We start from the raw sequence: 20,481 nt of genomic DNA, 5'->3' as shown, positions 1-20,481 counted from the left end.
TTTACACACAAAATGCCAGATTATTTTAAAGGTTGTATTTCCTACTGCAGCACATTTAATTACACATTACACAAGTACTCAGATCTTTTGTTTAAGTTTAAATGACATTACCCTAATCTTAAAGACTTTTTTTTTTTCCTAGACTTTAGACTTTTATTCATCCACAACGGGGAAATTCACATGTCACAGTAGCAGGTGGACAGACATACAATAAGTACAAGATTTAACAATACTGAAAGATACTAAAAAAGATTTCGATAAGATAGAAAAGATAAAATATAGAAAGGAGTATATGCTATGTGCATTATATACAGGAGGCAAACATGTGCATTACATACATTTAAATAAAATGTCAGTACTAAAGTACTCCATAACAAGTAAAAGCACAAAACAATATTATCCCAAAAAAAAATATGGTTTAGTATTTGTATTAGTAGTGTGCAGAGACACTCATTTGAGAGTGTTATCGATAATTCACGAGACAATTAAAGATACTTAATAAAAGTTGGTTCACCTAATAGTAAAACAATGCATCATATATTGTTCGATGTTTTGCGGGTAAACTCTTAAACTGAAAAGTAATAAATAACTACAACTTTTAAATAAATGTTGTGCAGTAAAAAGCGCAATATTTTCCTCTGAGCTGCAGAGCAAACTGATGACACCTGACTTGGTAGGGTTTGGAGCACAAGTAAGTAATAGTAATAGTAAGTGACATCTTGGGCAAAAATAAGTTTTATACATCATTTTAAAGTCAAATGGTAAAAAAATATGGTCCCAATAATAGTCACATTTTAAAATAAAGGTTGAAAACAAAAAGGTGTAAGTGAAAAACTTCAATTGAGTTTGGAGCGACATAGGCGTAAGTGCTCTGAGCTTGGCGCACAAAAGGCGTAAGTGCAGGTCAAGTGCATTTACGCATTTAGTGCTCTAAAGAATTCATACAAGTGTTGTTTTTAATCAAGTAATTACAATCGATGAAAAGTTTGTTCTAGCTCTCCTGTAAAATTCTGAAAATGTCACTTATGCCCCTTGTGCTCCAATCCCTTGTTATATTCGCATTATATTCAAGGCATAACATTCAAGGTATGCTCTGCACAAACACTTTGAGGTTATCTATATTATCCTAATAAAAGCTGCACTATCATAGAGAGGCAGTATAACGATTAGGTTCGCTACTGTCTCTGAACAAGAGACAAAGTACAATATGTTGCTGTGGGTAAATTCCATAAAGTTGTAAAGTCTTCAAGAGTGTTTTTCCATGAAATGTAAGGACAGTCTCTTTACCCTCATTTTCCAGGAAAAAGAACACCCTCAAAAGAGTTTCAGTCTCAGCAGGTACCACACAGTGAAGGCCTCAGTCTTTCTCCAACAGGAGGTCGATGCTTTCGGGTGGCAGTGCCCAGTCATCCTGACTAAGCAGGTAGTGCAGGTGAGCAGCGGTGGCGTTTTCCCTCTGGCGGGCCCTCCAGTAACGCAGCATGGCAAACGACCGCTCCACATGGAGAGAATGGTCTTCCTCTATCTGCTCCAGCTTCCCAGAGGGGACGTTCAGAGCCAGTCTGCCAGTCTCCCTCCATGACCTACCAGAGTTACGAGCCACGGTCATCAGCTACTTCTTCACCAAGCGAGAGCCTGTGAAATGAGACAGAGGCAGATAACGAGGGTGGCGCTGTATAAAATGGTTATAGAGGATTATTGTTATTAGAGTGTAGTGTGACTCACCATTTTTGCAGATCTGTTTGGATGGAATGTCCACTTGTGAATCAGAGGCTGCTCGTCTCTTTCTTGATGATTCTTCTTTGTAAACAGAGGTTAGAGGTAGAACCCCCGGGGCAGAAGATACCGTCACCCTCCGTCCAGCCGACCAGCTGCCGCAGCCCTCTCAGGACCTCATTCTCCATTAGCACAAACACCGGGGCCACCTCATATGTGAAGCTGCAGTTTACACACAAAATGCCAGATCATTTTAAAGGTTGTATTTCCTACTGCAGCACATTTAATTACACATTACACAAGTATTCAGATCTTTTGTTTAAGTTCAAATGACATTACCGTAATCTTAAAGACTTTTTTTTTTTTTTTTTTTTTAGAATTTAGACTTTTATTCATCCCACAACAGGGAAATTCACTTGTCACAGTAGCAGGTAGACAGACATACAATAAGTACAAGACTTAAAAATACTAAAAGATAGTAAAAAAGATTTCGATAAGATATAAAAGATAAAATATAGAAAGGACTATATGCTCTGTACATTATATACAGGAGGCAAACATGTGCATTACATACATTTAAATAAAGTGTCAGTACTAAAGTACTCCATTACAAGTAAAAGCACAAAACAATATTATGCAAAAAAATATATGGTATAGTATTTGCATTAGTAGTGTGCAGAGACTCATTTGAGTGTTATTAATAATTCACGAGACAATTAAAGATACCTAATAAAAGTTGGTTCACCTAATAGTAAAACAATGCATCATATATTGTTAGATGTTTTGCGGGTAAACTTTTAAACTGAAAAGTAATTAGTAACTACAACTTTCAAATAAATGTTGTGCAGTAAAAAGCGCAATATTTTCCTCTGAGCTGCAGAGCAAACTGATGACTCCTGACTTGGTGACAGATTTTATGTTATATTCACATTATATTCAAGGCATAACATTAAAGCATGCTCTGCTGTTTTCCCAATTCTTCTTTGAATGACAGGATAATAAAAATCAATACTACAGATACAATCAATAAAAAAGACAAACACTTCTTTGAGGTTATCTATATTATCCTAATAAAAGCTGCACTATCATAGAGAGGTACGTTACTGTCTCTGAACAAGAGACAAAGTACAATATGTTGCTGTGGGTAAATTCCATAAAGTTGTAAAGTCTTCAAGAGTGTTTTTCCATGAAATGTAAGGACAGTCTCTTTACCCTCATTTTCCAGGAAAAAGAACACCTTCAAAAGAGTTTCAGTCTCAGCAGGTACCACACAGTGAAGGCCTCAGTCTTTCTCCAACAGGAAGTCGATGCTTTCAGGTGGCAGTGCCCAGTCATCCTGACTGAGCAGGTAGTGCAGGTGAGCAGCGGTGGCGTTTTCCCTCTGGCAGGCCCTCCAGTAACGCAGCATGGCAAACACCCGCTCCACATGGAGAGAATGGTCTTCCTCTAGCTGCTCCAGCTTCACAGAGGGGACGTTCAGAGCCAGTCTGCCAATCTCCCTCCACGACCTACCAAAGTTACGAGCCACGGTCATCAGCTGCTTCTCCTTCACCAAGCGGGAGCCTGTAAAATGAGACAGAGGCAGATAACGAAGGTGGCGCTGTAAAAAATGGTTATAGAGGATTATTGTTATTAGAGTGTAGTGTGACTCACCATTTTTGCAGATCTGTTTGGATGGAATGTCCACTTGTGAATCAGAGGCTGCTCGTCTCTTTCTTGATGTTTCTTCTTTGTAAACAGAGAAAATGTTCATATCTAACATAGAAGTCTAACACCCTTTCACAATAAACACATACGGAGCAGACTTTGTTCTACCTGACGACAGTGTGTTGACTTGCAGATCCTTCACAAAGCAAAGCATGGGGAAGGTTTCCTGCAGGGCCTGGTCCTTCAGCAGTTCCAGCAGGCCGTGTGCTGCATCAGGCCCTCTCTGGAGGACGTGATCAAGCAGCTCGGTCACCTTCTCGCTGGGAACACGGCAAGCTTTCACCTGCTGGTAGCCTTGATGAGACAGCAGACATCGAGAGTCCGCATGCTGCAGGACAAAGTCGGCATCAGCACTTAGAATTTCTATGAGCTTGGCCTTCTGGCCTCTGAGGAGCCGGACTTCTGCTGCTGGTTCCTCAGCCATGACTGGACGACACTTAAATCAGCTCCTGAAGAAAATAACACAATCATATCGGAGAAAGTTGGGAACCAATACGTTGTGGCAGTTCAATAAAACTCAGTTATTTTCTTGGTCACATTTCATTACTGCATACTGTAATATTTTAGGGTTACATGTTGCTGTAACCAGAATTTAGAAGTACCTAGTATGTTCTTAGACTCAGTACACTCCATTTGACCAACTTTATCCCAATAAATACACAAATAAAGGATGAATTATTTCCCTATTATAATATTAATCGTGCGTGTGGGAAGATTTGGTCTCCATATGTTCATTTATGGGTTGAAATTTTCTTCTGTCTTTGGCTGAATAATCAATTGAAAAACACGGTGGAATATCTGAAAATGCATTGTCAACCTGCTGACAAGAATTCGGTACATTTTCATTCACAAGGCGTTTCTTGGTCTGCTTCGATCCTGTCTACGGGACTACATCCTTCAAAATAAAAGTACAATACGAGGACTTACTACTTGTCTGGAACTCCAAGAGCTGGTCTCACTGAAAACAATTAAAGTGATTATACATGATTTGGAATAAAGGACATCTGGCTGTGAATGTTTTTTTCTGTTGATGAATGTCTCGATATTTTACTTTAATTGTTGTATTTTTGTTGTACGTCTGCAACCATGTAAATGTGTTGCTGCCTATCTTGGACTCATATTGACAAACACACTGTAAAGAGCATAAAAATGTACAGTTACAGGAATAACTAATTGTTTTCTTTGATCTATTTTATTTCTGAAGTGTTGGCTACAGCCCTCTCTTCAAAACACATTATTGTCAGTTCAAGTCAATTCAAGAGATTTTATTGGCATGACATTGTGTGTCGCCAAAGCACATTTTGATCATGAAAAACAAGGATGGAAATGAAAGAAAAACTTTGGACAATACCACTAGTTTACAGATTACATAGATAATGGAATAGATGGATTGGATATGAGTGATGAGATGAGATATGAGATATGGATAGATGAGTCTTGTCTATTAAAGGTGACGTATAGACCGACTGCTGTAAACTATGAGTCTGGATCAAGTCAACAATGTTTGACTCTAAGTTCATTCAAACAGCTGAGAACAAGAATCCTCAGATAAACTTAAATCAATGTGTTTAAGTTTGTTATTTTGAAGTAATGTTTTTTAACATAATGAAACTACATGACCACAGTATGTTTGGGTTTATGTCCGGACTTCCTCGTTTCCTACCCGCACACCACATACGACTTTTACAAACACAACGCATTGCCATAAGACTCTCTTACCATAAACTGTAACAGCTGGAGTAACAAAAAAAAAGAAAAACTAAATTCGACAAAAGCAGCTTTTTGCAGACAGACAGAAAACACTCCCTCTGTTTACATGATTTTGATCACAGACATCAGACTTCTCTCCTCCCGCCGCTGCTTGTTCTTTCCTTCAGACTGAAGTTTTGGTGTTTATGTCTGTGTGCTTCCCTCCAGTGGACGGAGGGCTTAACTGCAGTGGTCTGACGCGGCTGTGAGGATTTGGTGCCATCTGGTGGAAATGATTACACACAGCACTTTATCGCGAGAAGGAGTCAGAAGCAGAATATCTCACGTATAAGAAAAACTGCAATTACACAATGATTAAATTAATTTAAGATGAGACTTTATTGATCACTGTTGGTAAAATCCCATGTGACAGCAGCACAGAGACAGACTGAGAGGTAGGAAGACAAACTAATAACTACACAAATAAAATACACGAGTAAAAAATATGAGAATATGAGACCAGATGATTAGAAGAAATCAGGGAGGTGACTGAAAATGTGCTACATGTACAATGAAATAAATAGCTATAGGTATCAGTGATGGCATGTAAGTAAGTACATTTATCAGTAGAGATTTTCAGTACTCTTTCCACCACTGCATAAAAGTAAATATATGTTACATGTGCTTTCACATTTGATATCAGATACTTTCAGACTTTCACCTTCACCAAAGTAACATTTTAACATAATATCTTCTACACCTTTGAGACGGTCAGAGAGAGGGCAGGGGAAAGCAGCTATTCACGGTAGAGTGGACACATACTGTAGATGGAGAGCTTCGGTTTCCCTGCGAAAAATGGCCAGATTTAGTATTATGAAGGAAGAATGTGCAGAAAAGTACAGAGTAGAAAAGGAGATTTCGGCATTCAACATAATATCTTGCCTTTTGGATACTTTTTACAACACGGATAGGAATGAATTATGAGTACAACATTCAAAATAGTATGATATGTGTAGTATATGTAAAATACCAACTCAATACAGTAATATTGCAATACTATAGATTATGGAAATCTAAGAGAATGTTACATTTACTAAAATATAAAAGTATAATAATAGCAATGTATCATTATGATAACCTGATATAAGTGTTATAATGCAATGTAAAACAAAATATTGTTATGCGGAAAATTGACATTTTTTGGATGTAAGGTCACCATGGATATTTTGGAACGACACAAAGAGCTAAAAATATAGAAAATGTCCCATATGCCTTTACAGAAGGATTTGATTAAGGTTTTTTTTTTTTTTGTCCGTTTGTCTTTGGTTCTTCTTCGCATTCCTATAATCCATGAATTTCATATGTAGAGCTTTATAAAAGAATGTGGACATGGTTATTTACTCAACCATGGAATGTATGACATTTGTGGTATAAATTAAAAGTAGAGCAGTGGCAGCAATGTTCTCAAAGTGTTTAATTACTCATACATCGTTAATGTGATTCTGTTTCGCTAAAAGAACTCAAATGTCGGAACAAGGAGACCAACACTCCCCCTTGTTGTTACTCATTTATATTGTCAAACTAAATGGCTGCTCCGTCTGGGCACACCTCCTCGACACAAGATGCTCAAACATTCATGTCGAAGCAGATAAATGTGTTGTTTTTCCTACTGTGGCAGTGGAATTCCGTAAACACGGAAATAAATATTTGATTGTTTTTGTTTGAGCAGTAAAAAAGATTTGCTGCATGAATACCAAGTAGAAGATGTCTGTGTGTGTGTGTGTATGTGTGTGTGTGTGTGTGTGTGTGTGTGTGTTCATTGAGTATTTGCAGGTGCATGTGAGGCCATGTGGATGATGATGATGTAGAATACACAGCACATGTGAGTTCAGTGTATTGTTTCAGAGGAAAGGCCTCTGACTGTTACCGGACAACAATTATCAGCGACCAGCGGTCACACATCTGCCTAGCTCGTTTACTCAGCCCCAGCTCTGGGAAATGACAAATCAATATCTTATTCCTGGACCGATATTTGCTTTGTGCGAGAGGGAAAGCCTCTCGAGCCCATTTCATCCACACACAGTATACACTCTGAGTCACTGTGTGTATTAGCTGTCTGAATAAATCCAGTTTTCTCTCTGCCTGCAGTGGGTGGAAAGAGGAGAGGGAACCATCATTTGTTCTTATTATTTATTCTCACCACCCAGGTGAGGCTGAGCAGCAGAACGCACGATTCACACACATTTATGTACTCCTAATGACTTTATTATGCTGTGAATTTGCATTATGTTCAGATACTTTGCACAAAGCTGAAGCAGCAGTGATCTACTGATGTGGAGAACTGAAGGAAACACGCACACATGTTGACACTCTAGGTAGCTTTCAACTCCAAGTGCTGTATAATGTGCCTGTGAAATGTGCACTTAGTCATCTTGCATTATATCACTGCAACACAAGTGGAGCATACTCTGTGTGGAATATGAAAATGAACTTACTTTGCCGCTGATCGAGCACGATCCCACTCATACCCTTGTGCTTTTCAGGCCCCATCGCACTCTCTGTCAAGTGGTAAACTCCATTTGTGTGTGCATGCTAGTGGTGGATGGTATAATAGCTCGGACGCTCTGCCGTGCTGATGGAGAAGAAAGCAGTTTCCCTTTGAGTGGCTCCGGCTCCATTCTACAGACCTGTGCACCTGGAAAATTGGGATTTTCGTGATGAGGGTGTGTGTGTGTGTGTGTGTGTGTGTGTATTTATTTATGCATGTATACTATTCAAGAGTGAGCCAGGCGCGGCAGTTTATCCCCTCCATGCCTGAACAGAAAAATTAGATTTACATGTAAAGTAACAGACTTTCTTACTGGCAGTCTTTTAGCATTCTGAACCACGAGGGACAAAAGGAGTTCATTTGAACGGATCAAACAATGCTTTGTGTGTTCTTTACAATACATGAGTAGAATTTTACGTGTATTCAAAGATACAAAACGCACATGAACAGATTTCCTTTTGAAGCTGTGGTAAAAAACTTGATAAAAGAGACACGTTGTCCTTGAATTGGTATCCACTTCACAAACAGGAAGCTCATTTGTTGAAATGATTCTGCTCCACTTACAGAACTGGCATTATGTTTCACCTTAAAGGAGACTTATTCTGCTGAAAACACAACAGAGCTGACCAGAGACACGGTGAGCGGTGCTGGCTCAGGTGTGTGTGAGTGGACCAATCAGAGGAGACTGGGTATTTGGAAGCGGGGCCTTAAAGAGATGGGAGCTAAAACAGATGGTGCTTTTTACTTTTTGTACTTTTTACATTCCATCACTCCATGCATGCACTCTGAGTATGACTCACTCTTGAGCAGCAAAGCATTTAAACCTGTTCTAGTTGTAACCCAAAATAGAATCATGTACCTGAAAAGGAGCATAAAATGTCTAATCTTTGTATAGATAGACTCAGCAATGGGAGCAACATTGATTTTCCCCCTGTAGAATGTACAGTTTGTATTTGCTGTAGCTGACTGCAGCCCGGCACACAGTGGGGCCTTTGAGACGTGACCCTCCTCATCTCAGGGTGGATGGAGCTGCAGCTAGGGGACAGCCATGCATCTGAGTGAGTGTGACATGTCTGTTTGTTTAACATGCATTATATATGAAAGACCAGAGTGAGAAAGGAAAGGAGCAGGGCAGCAGAACAGAGGGAGACGCCACCGAAGAAAGACACAGACACCTTTGAGACGGTCAGAGAGAGGGCAGGGGAAAGCAGCTATTCACGGTAGAGTGGACACATACTGTAGATGGAGAGCTTTGGTTTCCCTGCGTGAAAAGGGGCCAGATTTAGTATTATGAAGGAAGAAAGTGCAGAAAAGTACAGAGTAGAAAAAGAGATTTCGGCGAGGCTCATCTCAGAGCGCTGGAGTAATGCCGCCTGAGATTATATCAACCTTACTATTAGAGGAAAGACGGGTGTAATACGCTGTAACACCGGACATGACCATCCATTATCACTGAGGATGTCATATACATTCTCTCAGATCAACTATGCATGAAGCTGTTGTACATTATGGGAAAAAGACAGTTTGCAGAGGGCTTACAATTTGAGCACATAATGTAATTGACGGATCCATTAACGTTGATAGAAGTGTAAATAATTTAAGTGTGCGTGCATTCCTGCGTGTGTGTGCGTGCTCCTCAGACCCCCCTTACATTAGAGAGGATACTCAAGAATGGCAAACACACCGGCATTTTCCTTCCTTTAAGTCGAATGAGTGGAAAAGACAGTGAGTCTGACTGACAGAGCAGACAAATTCTCAGATTGTGCATTAAAGCTATGAAGTGGCTGCAGGACAAAGGGAGACGTGTGTGTGTGAGTGTCTATATGTGTGTGTGTGTGTGTGTGTGTGTGTGTGTGTGCGTGTGTGTGTGTGCATGTCATGTCATACCTGCTGTAATTCAGTGACGTCAGTATTCTGTCAAGTAGAGTCAGTTTTATTTATTTGGCCCAATATCAGAAATCACAAATGGGCCTCAAGGGGACCTTACAATCTGTACAGCACACAACACCCTGTATCCTCAGACCCCCGAGGCCCTGTGTACAGGATTCATCCAGCCAAATCCCTGGACCAGGGGAAATCTGCATCATCACATCAAAGACAGAGTGAACGGGAAAGGAGAGGGAATAAAAGGACGTGTGTGTCCGATCCTCTAGAGGGAGCTCTTATCATTCTAAAGCATCATCTGGAATGCTTTCAGCTGGTTCCCTCATTCAGCTCTTCATTTAGACATACCTTTTGTATAATTTCCACCATTAAGCTCAGACCTCCCTCAACCCAAAACATCTCTGTCATTGGGTTGAGGGACACAAGGTCCCTCTGGTAAAGAAAAGGCGAGCCAGTTTTACAGAGCTCCCCGAGGGAGAGAAATGGACCCACACGCTCTGAGCTTAGGGGATTCGGTCTGGACTGTTCTAAACTTGGTGACCTCTGTGTGTAAGAAGTGGAGTGAATCTGTGATGTTTTTGGACGACATCACACCTAACCTATTGATCCGTTACTCTCCACGACACTGACTGAACATCAGCTAACATCTGCTAATGCATTTAGGGTCCTTGTGGATTTACAGCAACATGAACAATGAAGACAACACCAGACTTGTTTAAACTTAAGGGAAAAACTGACTAGAATGTCTTCTTACTGCTGAATGTTCTATATCTGATTAGATATTTCAGTAAAGAAAAGGTCAGTTAGCAGGTATATCGTCGTTTTTACTCCTTTCCTGGTTTTTTCAAGGAAATTGTACCTGTAAATGGCTGGTCTGCGTGTAAACCCCTAATCAACTCAAGAACATTTGTTGTTCATTCGCAACTTGTACCATCTGTGTTCAAACTATTTAATGTTATCTAATGTGCTTACAGAACACAGTTAGTTGGAGGACATGTATCTCATTAAAGTTAGTACGAGAGTCTTGTTGATCCAAGCTTGGTTGTGAGCACAGGCTTCTTATGTTAAATTCAGCGGTCCATAGAATGGTGGATGTAATTGACAAACAGACGCACATGCTGCTGATCTCTCTACCGTCACTGTATCACATACAGTCATCATATTTTGAGAATACGCTGCCACCTGCCCGCGCTCCTATTCAAAGCTCAATAATATGGGAATATTACAAAGCATGATGCAGCATGAAATCTGTAAAGTAACTACAAGGTTAAGTTATCAAATAAACATAGTGGAGTACACAGCACAATATTTACCTGGAGTGAAAGTATAAACTAACTGAAAATGGAAAGTGCGAGTACCACAAAATTGTAGTTGAGTACTTTTTACATTACATCACTGTATGCACTCTGCTAACATAACGCACTCATCTACATACACATACTCATTTGAAATGGGAATAAGTTTTTTATCGTCATTGAAAAAGCTCCAGAAAGTATTCCTTTATTAGATTTTACGTTGAGTCGTCGTAAACATTTGGCAGGTATAAAGAGAAATACAGATATTGCAAATAATAGAATTTTATTGAACCCACTGCTTGCAGTGCTTTCAGCTATATTTCCATCATGTAATGATTAACAGTTTCAAGGCTTAAATTATCCTCAGTGTTCATCATCAACAAACAGAATCCCGTGAACTTCATTCTCCTGATTAATACAGGAAAACAGTGCTGTTTGTGACAGAACCAAACCCAATGCTTTTAGTTTGTTGCCACCGTAAAAATTATATGACTGGAGCGAATGGTCTTTCATTCTTTCCTGTAAGCCCCCCTGAATACCAGTATTACCTTCAGACACTCATTTCTGCTGCAGTTACAACATCCTAATAATCCCATTGGTGCTGGAAAACATCGACTTTTCTGACTGGGTTAAAGAAGTCCAGCTCATGCATGCTGGGTGTGTTTCTTCCTCATGCTTTTCAACATGCCTGGCTCTATATGAGCTAATTAAAGCAATGGGAGACAAGGGAGAGACTCATGACTTTGAGTGATTTATGTGAGTGCATGTGTGTGTGCGTGTGCTGTAAGTGTGAAAGTGTTTGTGCGAACATTCAAAGCTTCGTGGTGGCGTCTACGTCTCTCTGATTTTAAGTGTTTGTGACAACCGTCACTCTCTCCTGCTGCGTTTTCTCTGCATACTGGTGTGAATATGTGTATTTCTGCCTGGGTTTATGGGTGTGTGTGTGTGTGTATAATAATTGGTGGTAGTCCGGATATGGCAGTGATTCACATTTGAGTGTTGCATCAGTCCCCAGTGGGAGGAAGTCACTGATTCGATTGAAAAAACTCTTTGCTTGAAAGCCCTGAAAAAACAGATTGAAGTTGGGGGAAAAACAGTCATTTCTAATCAAATATGCATGAGTATTTTAATTCATCATTGTCTCCATATTTATTGTGAATTTCCTCATTTTATAGGTTGAGCAATATTGATCTTTGACGGCTCATGCTGATGCAGATATTTTGAGACCAAGTCGCTGATTGCTTGTATTTTGTTACAAAAGTCGATATCTGTAAATCTGAGCGTTTCATAACTGCCTGTCACAGATATTTGCTTCTCGGAATTGCTGAAAAGCCTCTAAAATAAACAATAAAGCTGCTTTATTGGGGTGATTCATCTAGCCAAACTTCAACCTCATCTCACCTTACGTTGCTGGCTCCTCTTCAATGGTAAGAAAACTCTTGAATACGTCTCTTTTTTCAGGACTGTGTCTTAGAATTCCTGAGCCCTTCTGGGTTTTCTTGTTCTGCATATATTTACTTAAAGGCCCAGTGTGTAGGATTCATGGCATCCAGTGAGGTTAAAGATTGCAACTGACTTTGCACCCACTGTCTGCCCCTCCCAAAGGTGGCCACTAAAAAAACAACCAAATTTTAAAGGCCCACTAGAGCATGGTGACTCTGTGGAAGAGAACCTGCTTCCTCTGAGGACATAAAAGACTAATTCTAAGGTAACAAAAACACAATGATTCTTAGTTTTAAGGTAATGAAAACAAAATTATGAACATTAAATTTAATTTCTGCACCTAAATCCTTGTGGAGCAGTCTGGTTTGAATGGCAATGAGGTTGGACAAACGAGCGGACGGCTGCGCGGTTGTTTTACTATAGACTAAACATGTATGTCATCCATATTATGTAGTTAAAGTAGTAAGGAAGTTAAACTAATCAGTAACGAAGACTAAAGATAGCCACTACAGTACCCTTAATGCCAGGAAAATTACACAACATTGTTTAACTAATTTTCAAACTCATTACATTAATAATTAGCTGTACAAAAGGTAAGAAATCATAACATGTTACTTTGTCATGTGTCAAACAACCATCATGAATCATCCCTACTGACAAGAAAAGCCTCCACATCGCTAACCCCAGTGATGTCAGCACGACGCCACAAAAAAACAAACAATTCACTAGCAAGGACCACACCGTCAACGAGATGCGTTTAAGGATTTATTAGTGACAAAGGAAAACGAAGTGTCGAAGATCTTGGTTCTTTTGAGTTCTTCGAGTGCGTTGTGGGGATTCTTGTAGAGAATCCGCCGCTGCTCCCGGGCAGCGACGGACCCCCTCATGGACCTACGAAGGAGAAGAGAGAAAGAAGAAACGGGGAGAGAGAAATGGGGTGGGGGGGGAGGGGTGCAGAATATGAGAGCGAAGCAGAGGAGAGGGTCAGGTGGTTATTTATAGAAATGCGGAAGTTGGCGCTGTTGAGGTGTGGTCCTGCTCCTGAAACTTCGCCAATTAAGCTTCAAACCAGGAAATGCTGGGTTGGACCATCCTAAATAGTCCTGGATGGTGGCTCTGAACATAGGAATAAACAATCAAACAGTATTCAGACCTACGACATAATAAAGATAAGATATGAGACCGACTTATAGCTGTATGTTTGCTTTCACTTACTCAAGTGCTTTGAAGCGAACTGAAACATAACGCAAGCACATAGATGAACGTAGAAAATAACATGGTCCAACATGTAAGATAAAGTAAACAGGGACAAGCGGTCAGAAAAGAGGATCTCTCACCGACTTTGTCAAAATCCCACACAATGGACCTTTACGTTTTCTTGCACAATACAGACACACGTAGGTCAGGTGGACTGGACTGTAGTCATTGTGGGTGTTTGTCTGTTTTCCTGTCCGTGTTGTTTTCCAATCAGTGCATGCTTGGATGTCGTCGAGAAACTGAGCAGTAGGACAATGAATGAATGAGTAACTGGGAATTTACATGAATTTAAAACATGTCTAGTATATTGGTCCGAGTCGCTTGAGCCAGTGTGTAGGAGCTTCCTTGTGTGTGTTCTCTCTGCACCCGCATCTGCTCGTACGCTTTGTCTTACTTCTGTATCCCAATAGATCTCCCTGCTATAACCAGACAATCACTTAGTGGCTGGCTGTGGCCTGCTACCCACAGATTGCACTATCCCTCCCTTGGCCACGGGAACCGAGTATTATGCAAACGAGTGGCCTACCTCAGGTCATTAAGATGCCCTCACTCAGCAAAACTGGCACATCTGCGCGTGCTGATCAGCCTGGCCCTGTGGTTGGTGGAGGGATGATAACTGCACGCTAATTAAAAAGCCATTCATTGGAGTGAAAGGCCAATTAAAGGCCTAATATTTGATAAGGCTCTCAGTTCACTCAGCAGCAAGCCCACCTGGGAAGTATTTATTAAATGTTAATGGAGACTGTAATTAATATCCAGGGCGGATTAACGTGCAACTGAATATCATTCACATTCAAAGTGAGAGGGAGCAGGAGGGAGAGAGACAGAGAGAGAACACATACAAATGAGAGACAGATATGTAACTCAGCACTTTGCTCTGGTAGGCAGCCACGAACACAAGAGGCTCTTATACAGGTTTGTCATCAATCCAGAGCGCCGCTGTTGCTGCAGAGCATGACGATTCTGTTTTCACAGACTGCAAAAAAAGAAAAAAAAAATGAAGTCAGAATCTTCTGATTCTGTATCGCGCTGCATTTTCTAAATATAGCAGCCACTTAGATCTTGATAATTGGGTGCTTGTGTGTCTGTATATTGATATTCACACTGATGGGCCACGTGAAAGAAGCATGTGTGAGTGTGTGTGTGTCTGTAGTCGTTTCTGAAGCGATATGACATTCTAGATGATCATATCTAGTGAATACTGTGCAGTGTGCATACAGGAACGACAATGCATAAAGTGGCATGTAATACATATGAACATAATGTCATGATTTGAGTGTTAAAGACCCAGTACAACAGAGGGAATGGAATCAAAAAAATCAACATACATTTTCCAATGATTCTGTTGTTGATCAGAAGATGTGCTTTGACCAGATTGTCCCAAGAGACCAAGCTGGCACAGAATTACAGGGCAGTTACATCTATTCGGGAGCATCGGCTCCCCATTCAAAATTCACTTAAATCTCTGGTCATTTTGTATTTGTGGCACACCTTTACCTCACTAATGGAGCTTAGCCAAAGTTGAATCCTGACGACTTTCTTCATGCTCACTTACCAGCTGTTCATGGGTTCTTCCGCTGCTCCGCATCACATCCATCCAGATCTTCACCTGTGCTCAACTGTCTCATCACCAATATGGATATTTCTATCCAGTTCATACTGTGAGTACTCCGTTTATGTTAAGGCCTGACGTTTCCAACATGGCGTCTTCCCCTGTGGTGTGGCAATCCTTGTATTATCACAATACCACTTGCCTTATCTGATTGAGACAGAGACGAATGGAAGCACACAATTTGTTCACAACTTCATGCTAATCAGTCAAGTCGTCAAATAACACATGCTTCGTTACCGTAAGCTATTTTTAGTGGAGCTTTTTTGGCTAACATTAGCAAACAGTGCTCCTACCCTGCCAGTCTGCTCTGACATTAGAGTCGTGGTTCCTAGTGCAGCAATTTCACTGTACAATTGCATGGTGTACATACAGCAAAATGTGGGCCTGTCATGCACAAATCCTCCCCTAAAAAGGGACAAGGGATGTATTGGTATTGGGTCTTGGTCTCACATATCCCTTCATCATAAATGATTATATCATCCATACAGCTATCAAAAAGTGAATATAAAGGTGTGTTCAAAAGGCAGTAATTTCAATTTCATTTAATTGCAATTTCATACATTCTTAGCACATTACTGTAGTGTTCACATGTTTCTGAAGGTTTAGCAATGGACACTAGCTTTAGAGACTTTAAAATAATTGAGAGATATATGATTTGAACCTTTAATGTCTATTTTCATGTAGTTTTCTGTAGACGTCTGCTGACGAATTACTTAAAATAATAATATTATCTATTATTATAATATTATTATTATTTAGCCTAGTCGACAGGATAAAATGAGAGCAGCTTATGTTTCTGCAAGCCATAGAAACAGCATGTTTCTTACCGGACTTTCATATCTGAAGGTGGAGGTGGAGCTTTGGGAGTTACAGGTGAGAAGGCTGCCAAACTAGTGACCGCAGTGCAAGTGTGCCTTCTTGCATTTGTAAGTGTGAAAGTACTGAATATCTTTAAGGAGACCTCGGGACAATTTACAGCTGTGTTTTTGGCAACAAAACTGGGTGCTTTGAATGAGACCTTGGAGCATTTCCAGCTGTGTTTGTAGCGACCAAACAGGTATTTTAAGCTAAACCATGATGTTTTCCTAACCCTGACAAAATGGGCTTTGTGCCTAAACTTAGATCAGAGCATTGGGACAGTGCTGTGACAAGGGAGATATAGACATATTGAACCTAAAGGAACACAAAAGCATAACGTTTCAATTTATCTGTGGTTTTACAGAAACATACTTCGCTCACATTTATTCTGGCGATTGGGTTGCTTTATTTCATTGGACTGGTCTCCTGATTTCACTGTCATTGCACAACACAGCCCGTGTTTGGCACTCTCCTGTGTCAGTCCCTGCCTGCTTGTGTGACTGTGTCAGTGTGTTTTGTTCGAGTGACTGTCCTTGCTTCTGTCCCTCAGAAGCTTGCCTCTATTTATAAGTTGTACTTTTTTTAAAAACTGTGTCCTTGTGGTCACTGAGCAGCACAAAGCTTAGGAGAGACATTCAACTGTGCTCCTTTGCCTCTCAGCAGCAGAGGACAGGCAGAGTTGAACTGTAGATAACATAACTGGCAGAATGATTTCCCCCCGGAACGGCCTCAAGCTCCCCTTTTCCTTTTACAAATAGCTTTGTTTGTTACTGTTGCTTTTACAGAGTCATTATTGTCTGGCCATGATGATGGTTTCCTGTCATCTTCTTCTGTTTGTGATCATCTGTTTTGGTTTTACTTTTGACCTTGTTTACATCCCTTCCTCAAGCCATTAAGTAGTGTGTCTTCATTACCGCTGGCTGCTCTATTGGCCAAGACTAATAGACATGGTCACAGATGAAGGGCAAGCCAATAGCACTAAATATGCTAAAGCTAATGATCTAACGGATTGGTGGCAGGATTAAGGTTATAGCTGAAAGGTTGAGGTTAGAGTCACAATACAGCAGTGGTGAAGAGGGATTGAAATTGATAGTGTTCAGTGACTCCTGTCCACAGTCAACCGTCAGGGGGGCCAGAGTCAGCTGTTTACCAGTGGCGAAAAAGAAGGTAAGCCGATAATGCAGCGGCCACACAAACACGCCACACCAGCGCTATCATCTAATCTGTTTGTTAATCTATTCACAATCTGTGGGTGATTTGGACGTGGCTCACATGTGTGTCAGCATCTAGTGAAGTTGATGTTGACGGGACACACTGTGTGAGGTGAGAACAGGCATGAATACTATCAATAATACACATGCCTCAACCTGTGTTATTTAAATGCATCATTAATAATACAGAGACATTGATCATGAGCTTTGCACCAGTGCACCTTCATTTTTAGTCACACACTGTGCTCTTTAGACTGGAATGTGTATATGTCTTTTTGTGTATATGCACATTCAAGTGGTTTGGAGTTTGAAGTTGCAAAATTCAAGATTCAAGGCCAGGGTTGTGGCAATACATCTTTTTCACGGTATACTGTGTATAAAAAGTTGATAATTATCACACCATGTACATTTGCTTATGTAAGGTCATTGAGGTATTGTAAAATACTGTAAATGTTGTAAATAGTTCACATTTATATCATGTATTATTTTTATAATAAAGCATTTGTTCAACAAAGAAATCCCTCCGTTTTCATTCTTAAAAAAGTTATTGATAATAATCATAATTATAATAATTGGTTATTGTACAGTGAATATCTCAGATAGTTCTAACCCTATTCAAGATGTTAGACTCATTTGAAATGTTTTGGTTGGGAGGCTCCACTAGATTAAGTAATAGATAAGCGTATATATGGCATAAAGATGTAAAAAGACAGTGACATCAACATGATATCATGACCAACCACACCGTTGTGTTTGGCCTTGTCTACCTGTGAAAAAAACATGGTCTCTTCCATCATCAAGTTAACAATAACAGACATGCTACATCAGGTCACATTTTCAATATAATGTTAAACAAAAAAAAACAAAAAAACGTTAAGTTTAGGAAAAGACCATGGATTCGCTTAAAATACTGCGCAGTCATGGCCGGAGACGTCCCAACTTCTCGTCCGAAATGTACTGTTTTTGTCAGCACAAACAGAAATTTGTCCCGAGGTCTCCTTCTTTGAAACAGTCACCACTAACTGTTCAACACACAGGACCCAAAACCTGGTCACCTGAGAAAAGCCATCCCCTACCACCTTCTGACATGGAATTTCTGGCTCTTTGAATTGTGTCCACTTGCTTTTTCGATCACTAACTCCCCCTGCTGGTACTGCACCCTCATAAACACTGACCTCTAGTGGATCGGCAGAGACTGGGGTGGTGTAAAGGCCCCCACACACTGCCCAGACTCAAACCAATGGCCAAATGCCTCTATCCGACCACTCTGTTGCCTTTTGCCTGGCTCGTTTGGCAGAAAAGTTGCATTGAACATACCGCTTCGACGGCTACCAACTCCACAGTAGCGTTTACGTTCTGTGCTTGCGCGAGATGCATAACATCGGGTGGCACTAGTCTCGTGCCAGTAATCCAAACATGAAAACAGGAAATGACGGAACGGAGTGCATAGAAAAACAAAGCGCACACAGTATTCCACCCCTCCCACACACTGTGCTGACTTGCTAGCACACCACCAATCAGAATGGTCATACAGCTAGCACACAACCAATCAGAGTATCAAATGGCTCAGATGGCCAACAGCCAACGTTCTCAGACTTTGCAAGTTGAATCGGAGCAGATGCTGTCCACGCGGTTCCAAAAGCTTCCAACGCAGCTGAACACACACACAGATTTGTTCCCGAACTTGTCCGAGTCTCCCCAAACCCTTCAGATGGCCAACGGTTGGCCCTGTGGGTTTCACGCTTAATAGTTGTAAAAGGTAGAAAAGGAATAAAAAGTGGTTGTCCAGTGTAATCATGCCAACTATGAGATCATATTGCCGGTCAAGTGATTTACAAGAGTCCGTGTCATAACTTTTACTAAAGCCAAGTTAATATTCGTATTATGAGGCAATAATTTGTAATTAATAAAGCAATAGAATGTTAAATAGAAATAGATACAGAAACAGAATGAAAAATGTAATAAAATATCTAACAGCCAACAATATAGCAGGATTAAGGTACACACATGCATATAAAAGTGATATAGATATAAAAGCAAAATAATTTGCATAAAAAACAATACGTATAAAACAGGATATGAATAGCGATTAAAATGTGTCACGACAAGTATGAAAACAGAATATAGATAACAAAAGCAGTAAAAGCAGCAAAAATGGATGTGACCATTAATTCATCAGACAATGCCGAGTGAAAAAGTCTGACTAAAGATGACATTGTTACATTATCTAAATTAGAGGACAATTTACAAATTTTTGCCTTTTACATGCCAATCAGTGAAATGTCATTGTGTTTATTGTAAGTCTGCAAACAACAGAGTCAGCAGCAACAAACCAGGCAGAGTGTTACATGCCTCCATGTGAGGAGAGTCAGAGGACCCTGTAGTAAATTGCGATCGTTTCAATAATAGATGTGTGTGTGTGTGTGTGTGTGTGTGTGTGTGTGTGTGTGTGTGACTGCATGGTGAGCAAACAGCAGAAATGAAGTGGATGTGTGCATGTGTTCAATCTTTACCGGTCAATAAAATACTAATTTATTGTTTCTGTGGTCAGTTAGTTGTACACGCGTGTGTGTGTGTGTGTGTGTGTGTGTGTGTGTGTGTGTGTAGCAGTATTAAAGACATAATGTCCAGTAAATCAGTCAGATGCAGCAGACAAAGCACTATGTTAAAACTTCACTGTATAGCAGCTTGAGAGCTAAGATGGATGGGTGGGGGTGGGGGTACTATTAAAGGATATGAAGTAAGAAAGGGAGGGAGGGCGAACGAGAGGAAATCAGCAGGAAACGGCTGTTGAACGGCGTTCAGATCAATACTAATAACCACACACGGAGAATGACTTCCTCTCATCTCTAATAACTCAGGCAGCAGAGGAGAGGAGGGGAGGGATGGAAAAGCACAACGAGACGAGAGAGCATGGAGGCTGCGGGGAAGGAAGAATGAGCATGAAGTTCAAATTTGTCTGTTTCGCAATCTCTGTTGGTCCCTCGCCTTCTTCCTCGTTCTCTTCCCGTCTGTTTAATAAGAGGGCAGGGTGAACAGACGGCCATGTTTGAGGTGCCACTTTATCACTGTGGAAACACGGTGCCACCCATCTCCTCCTCCTGCAGCTCTCACTGAGCTCACACAGCTACAGTCATATTGGGAAGATTAGAGAAGTGTGTGTGTGTGTGTGTGTGTGTGTGTGTGTGTGTGTGAGACTGTTGGAGTGCCATACAATTTGTGGTGAATTAGATTGTTCTAAAAGCATCTCTCAATAAGGCG

The 20,481-nt window shown here is 40.5% G+C and overlaps 1 protein-coding gene across 3 annotated transcripts; it reads right to left on the bottom strand.

Moving 5' to 3' along the window:
* Positions 1-20: 20 nt before the first annotated feature.
* On the bottom strand, positions 21-5,333 carry LOC115584796 (uncharacterized). Of its 3 annotated transcripts, XR_003984615.1 has the most exons (5): positions 5,143-5,333; positions 3,532-3,872; positions 3,370-3,444; positions 1,726-3,279; positions 21-1,635 (listed from the first exon to the last, which is right to left on the bottom strand). XR_003984615.1 is itself a non-coding variant. In XM_030422543.1 (4 exons), exons 2-4 carry the CDS (start codon positions 3,845-3,847, stop codon positions 2,999-3,001), a joined length of 669 nt encoding a protein of 222 aa, XP_030278403.1. In that variant the 5' UTR covers positions 3,848-3,872; positions 5,143-5,333; the 3' UTR covers positions 1,967-2,998. The 3 variants fall into 3 exon arrangements, 2 of the variants coding, with proteins under 2 accessions (XP_030278403.1, XP_030278402.1); XM_030422543.1 differs by lacking the exon at positions 21-1,635 and having other exon boundaries at positions 1,967-3,279; positions 3,370-3,441; XM_030422542.1 differs by lacking the exon at positions 21-1,635 and having other exon boundaries at positions 1,967-3,279; positions 3,532-4,381; positions 5,143-5,315.
* Positions 5,334-20,481: the final 15,148 nt, after the last annotated feature.

The sequence above is a fragment of the Sparus aurata genome, chromosome 7, assembly GCF_900880675.1.
Source record: "Sparus aurata chromosome 7, fSpaAur1.1, whole genome shotgun sequence".
Taxonomy (NCBI): domain Eukaryota; kingdom Metazoa; phylum Chordata; class Actinopteri; order Spariformes; family Sparidae; genus Sparus; species Sparus aurata.
Note: the sequence above shows the minus strand (reverse complement) of the source record. Positions and strands in the feature narration are given on the sequence as shown.

Coding starts and splice junctions, on each gene's coding strand:
- LOC115584796 (XM_030422542.1), bottom strand. CDS start 3,847: ATGGCTGAGGAACCAGCAGCAGAAGTCCGGCTCCTCAGAGGCCAGAAG. Junction 3,445..3,531: donor AGTCAACACACTGTCGTCAG/GTAGAACAAAGT, acceptor CTGTTTACAAAG/AAGAAACATCAAGAAAGAGA. Junction 3,280..3,369: donor CAAACAGATCTGCAAAAATG/GTGAGTCACACT, acceptor CTCATTTTACAG/GCTCCCGCTTGGTGAAGGAG.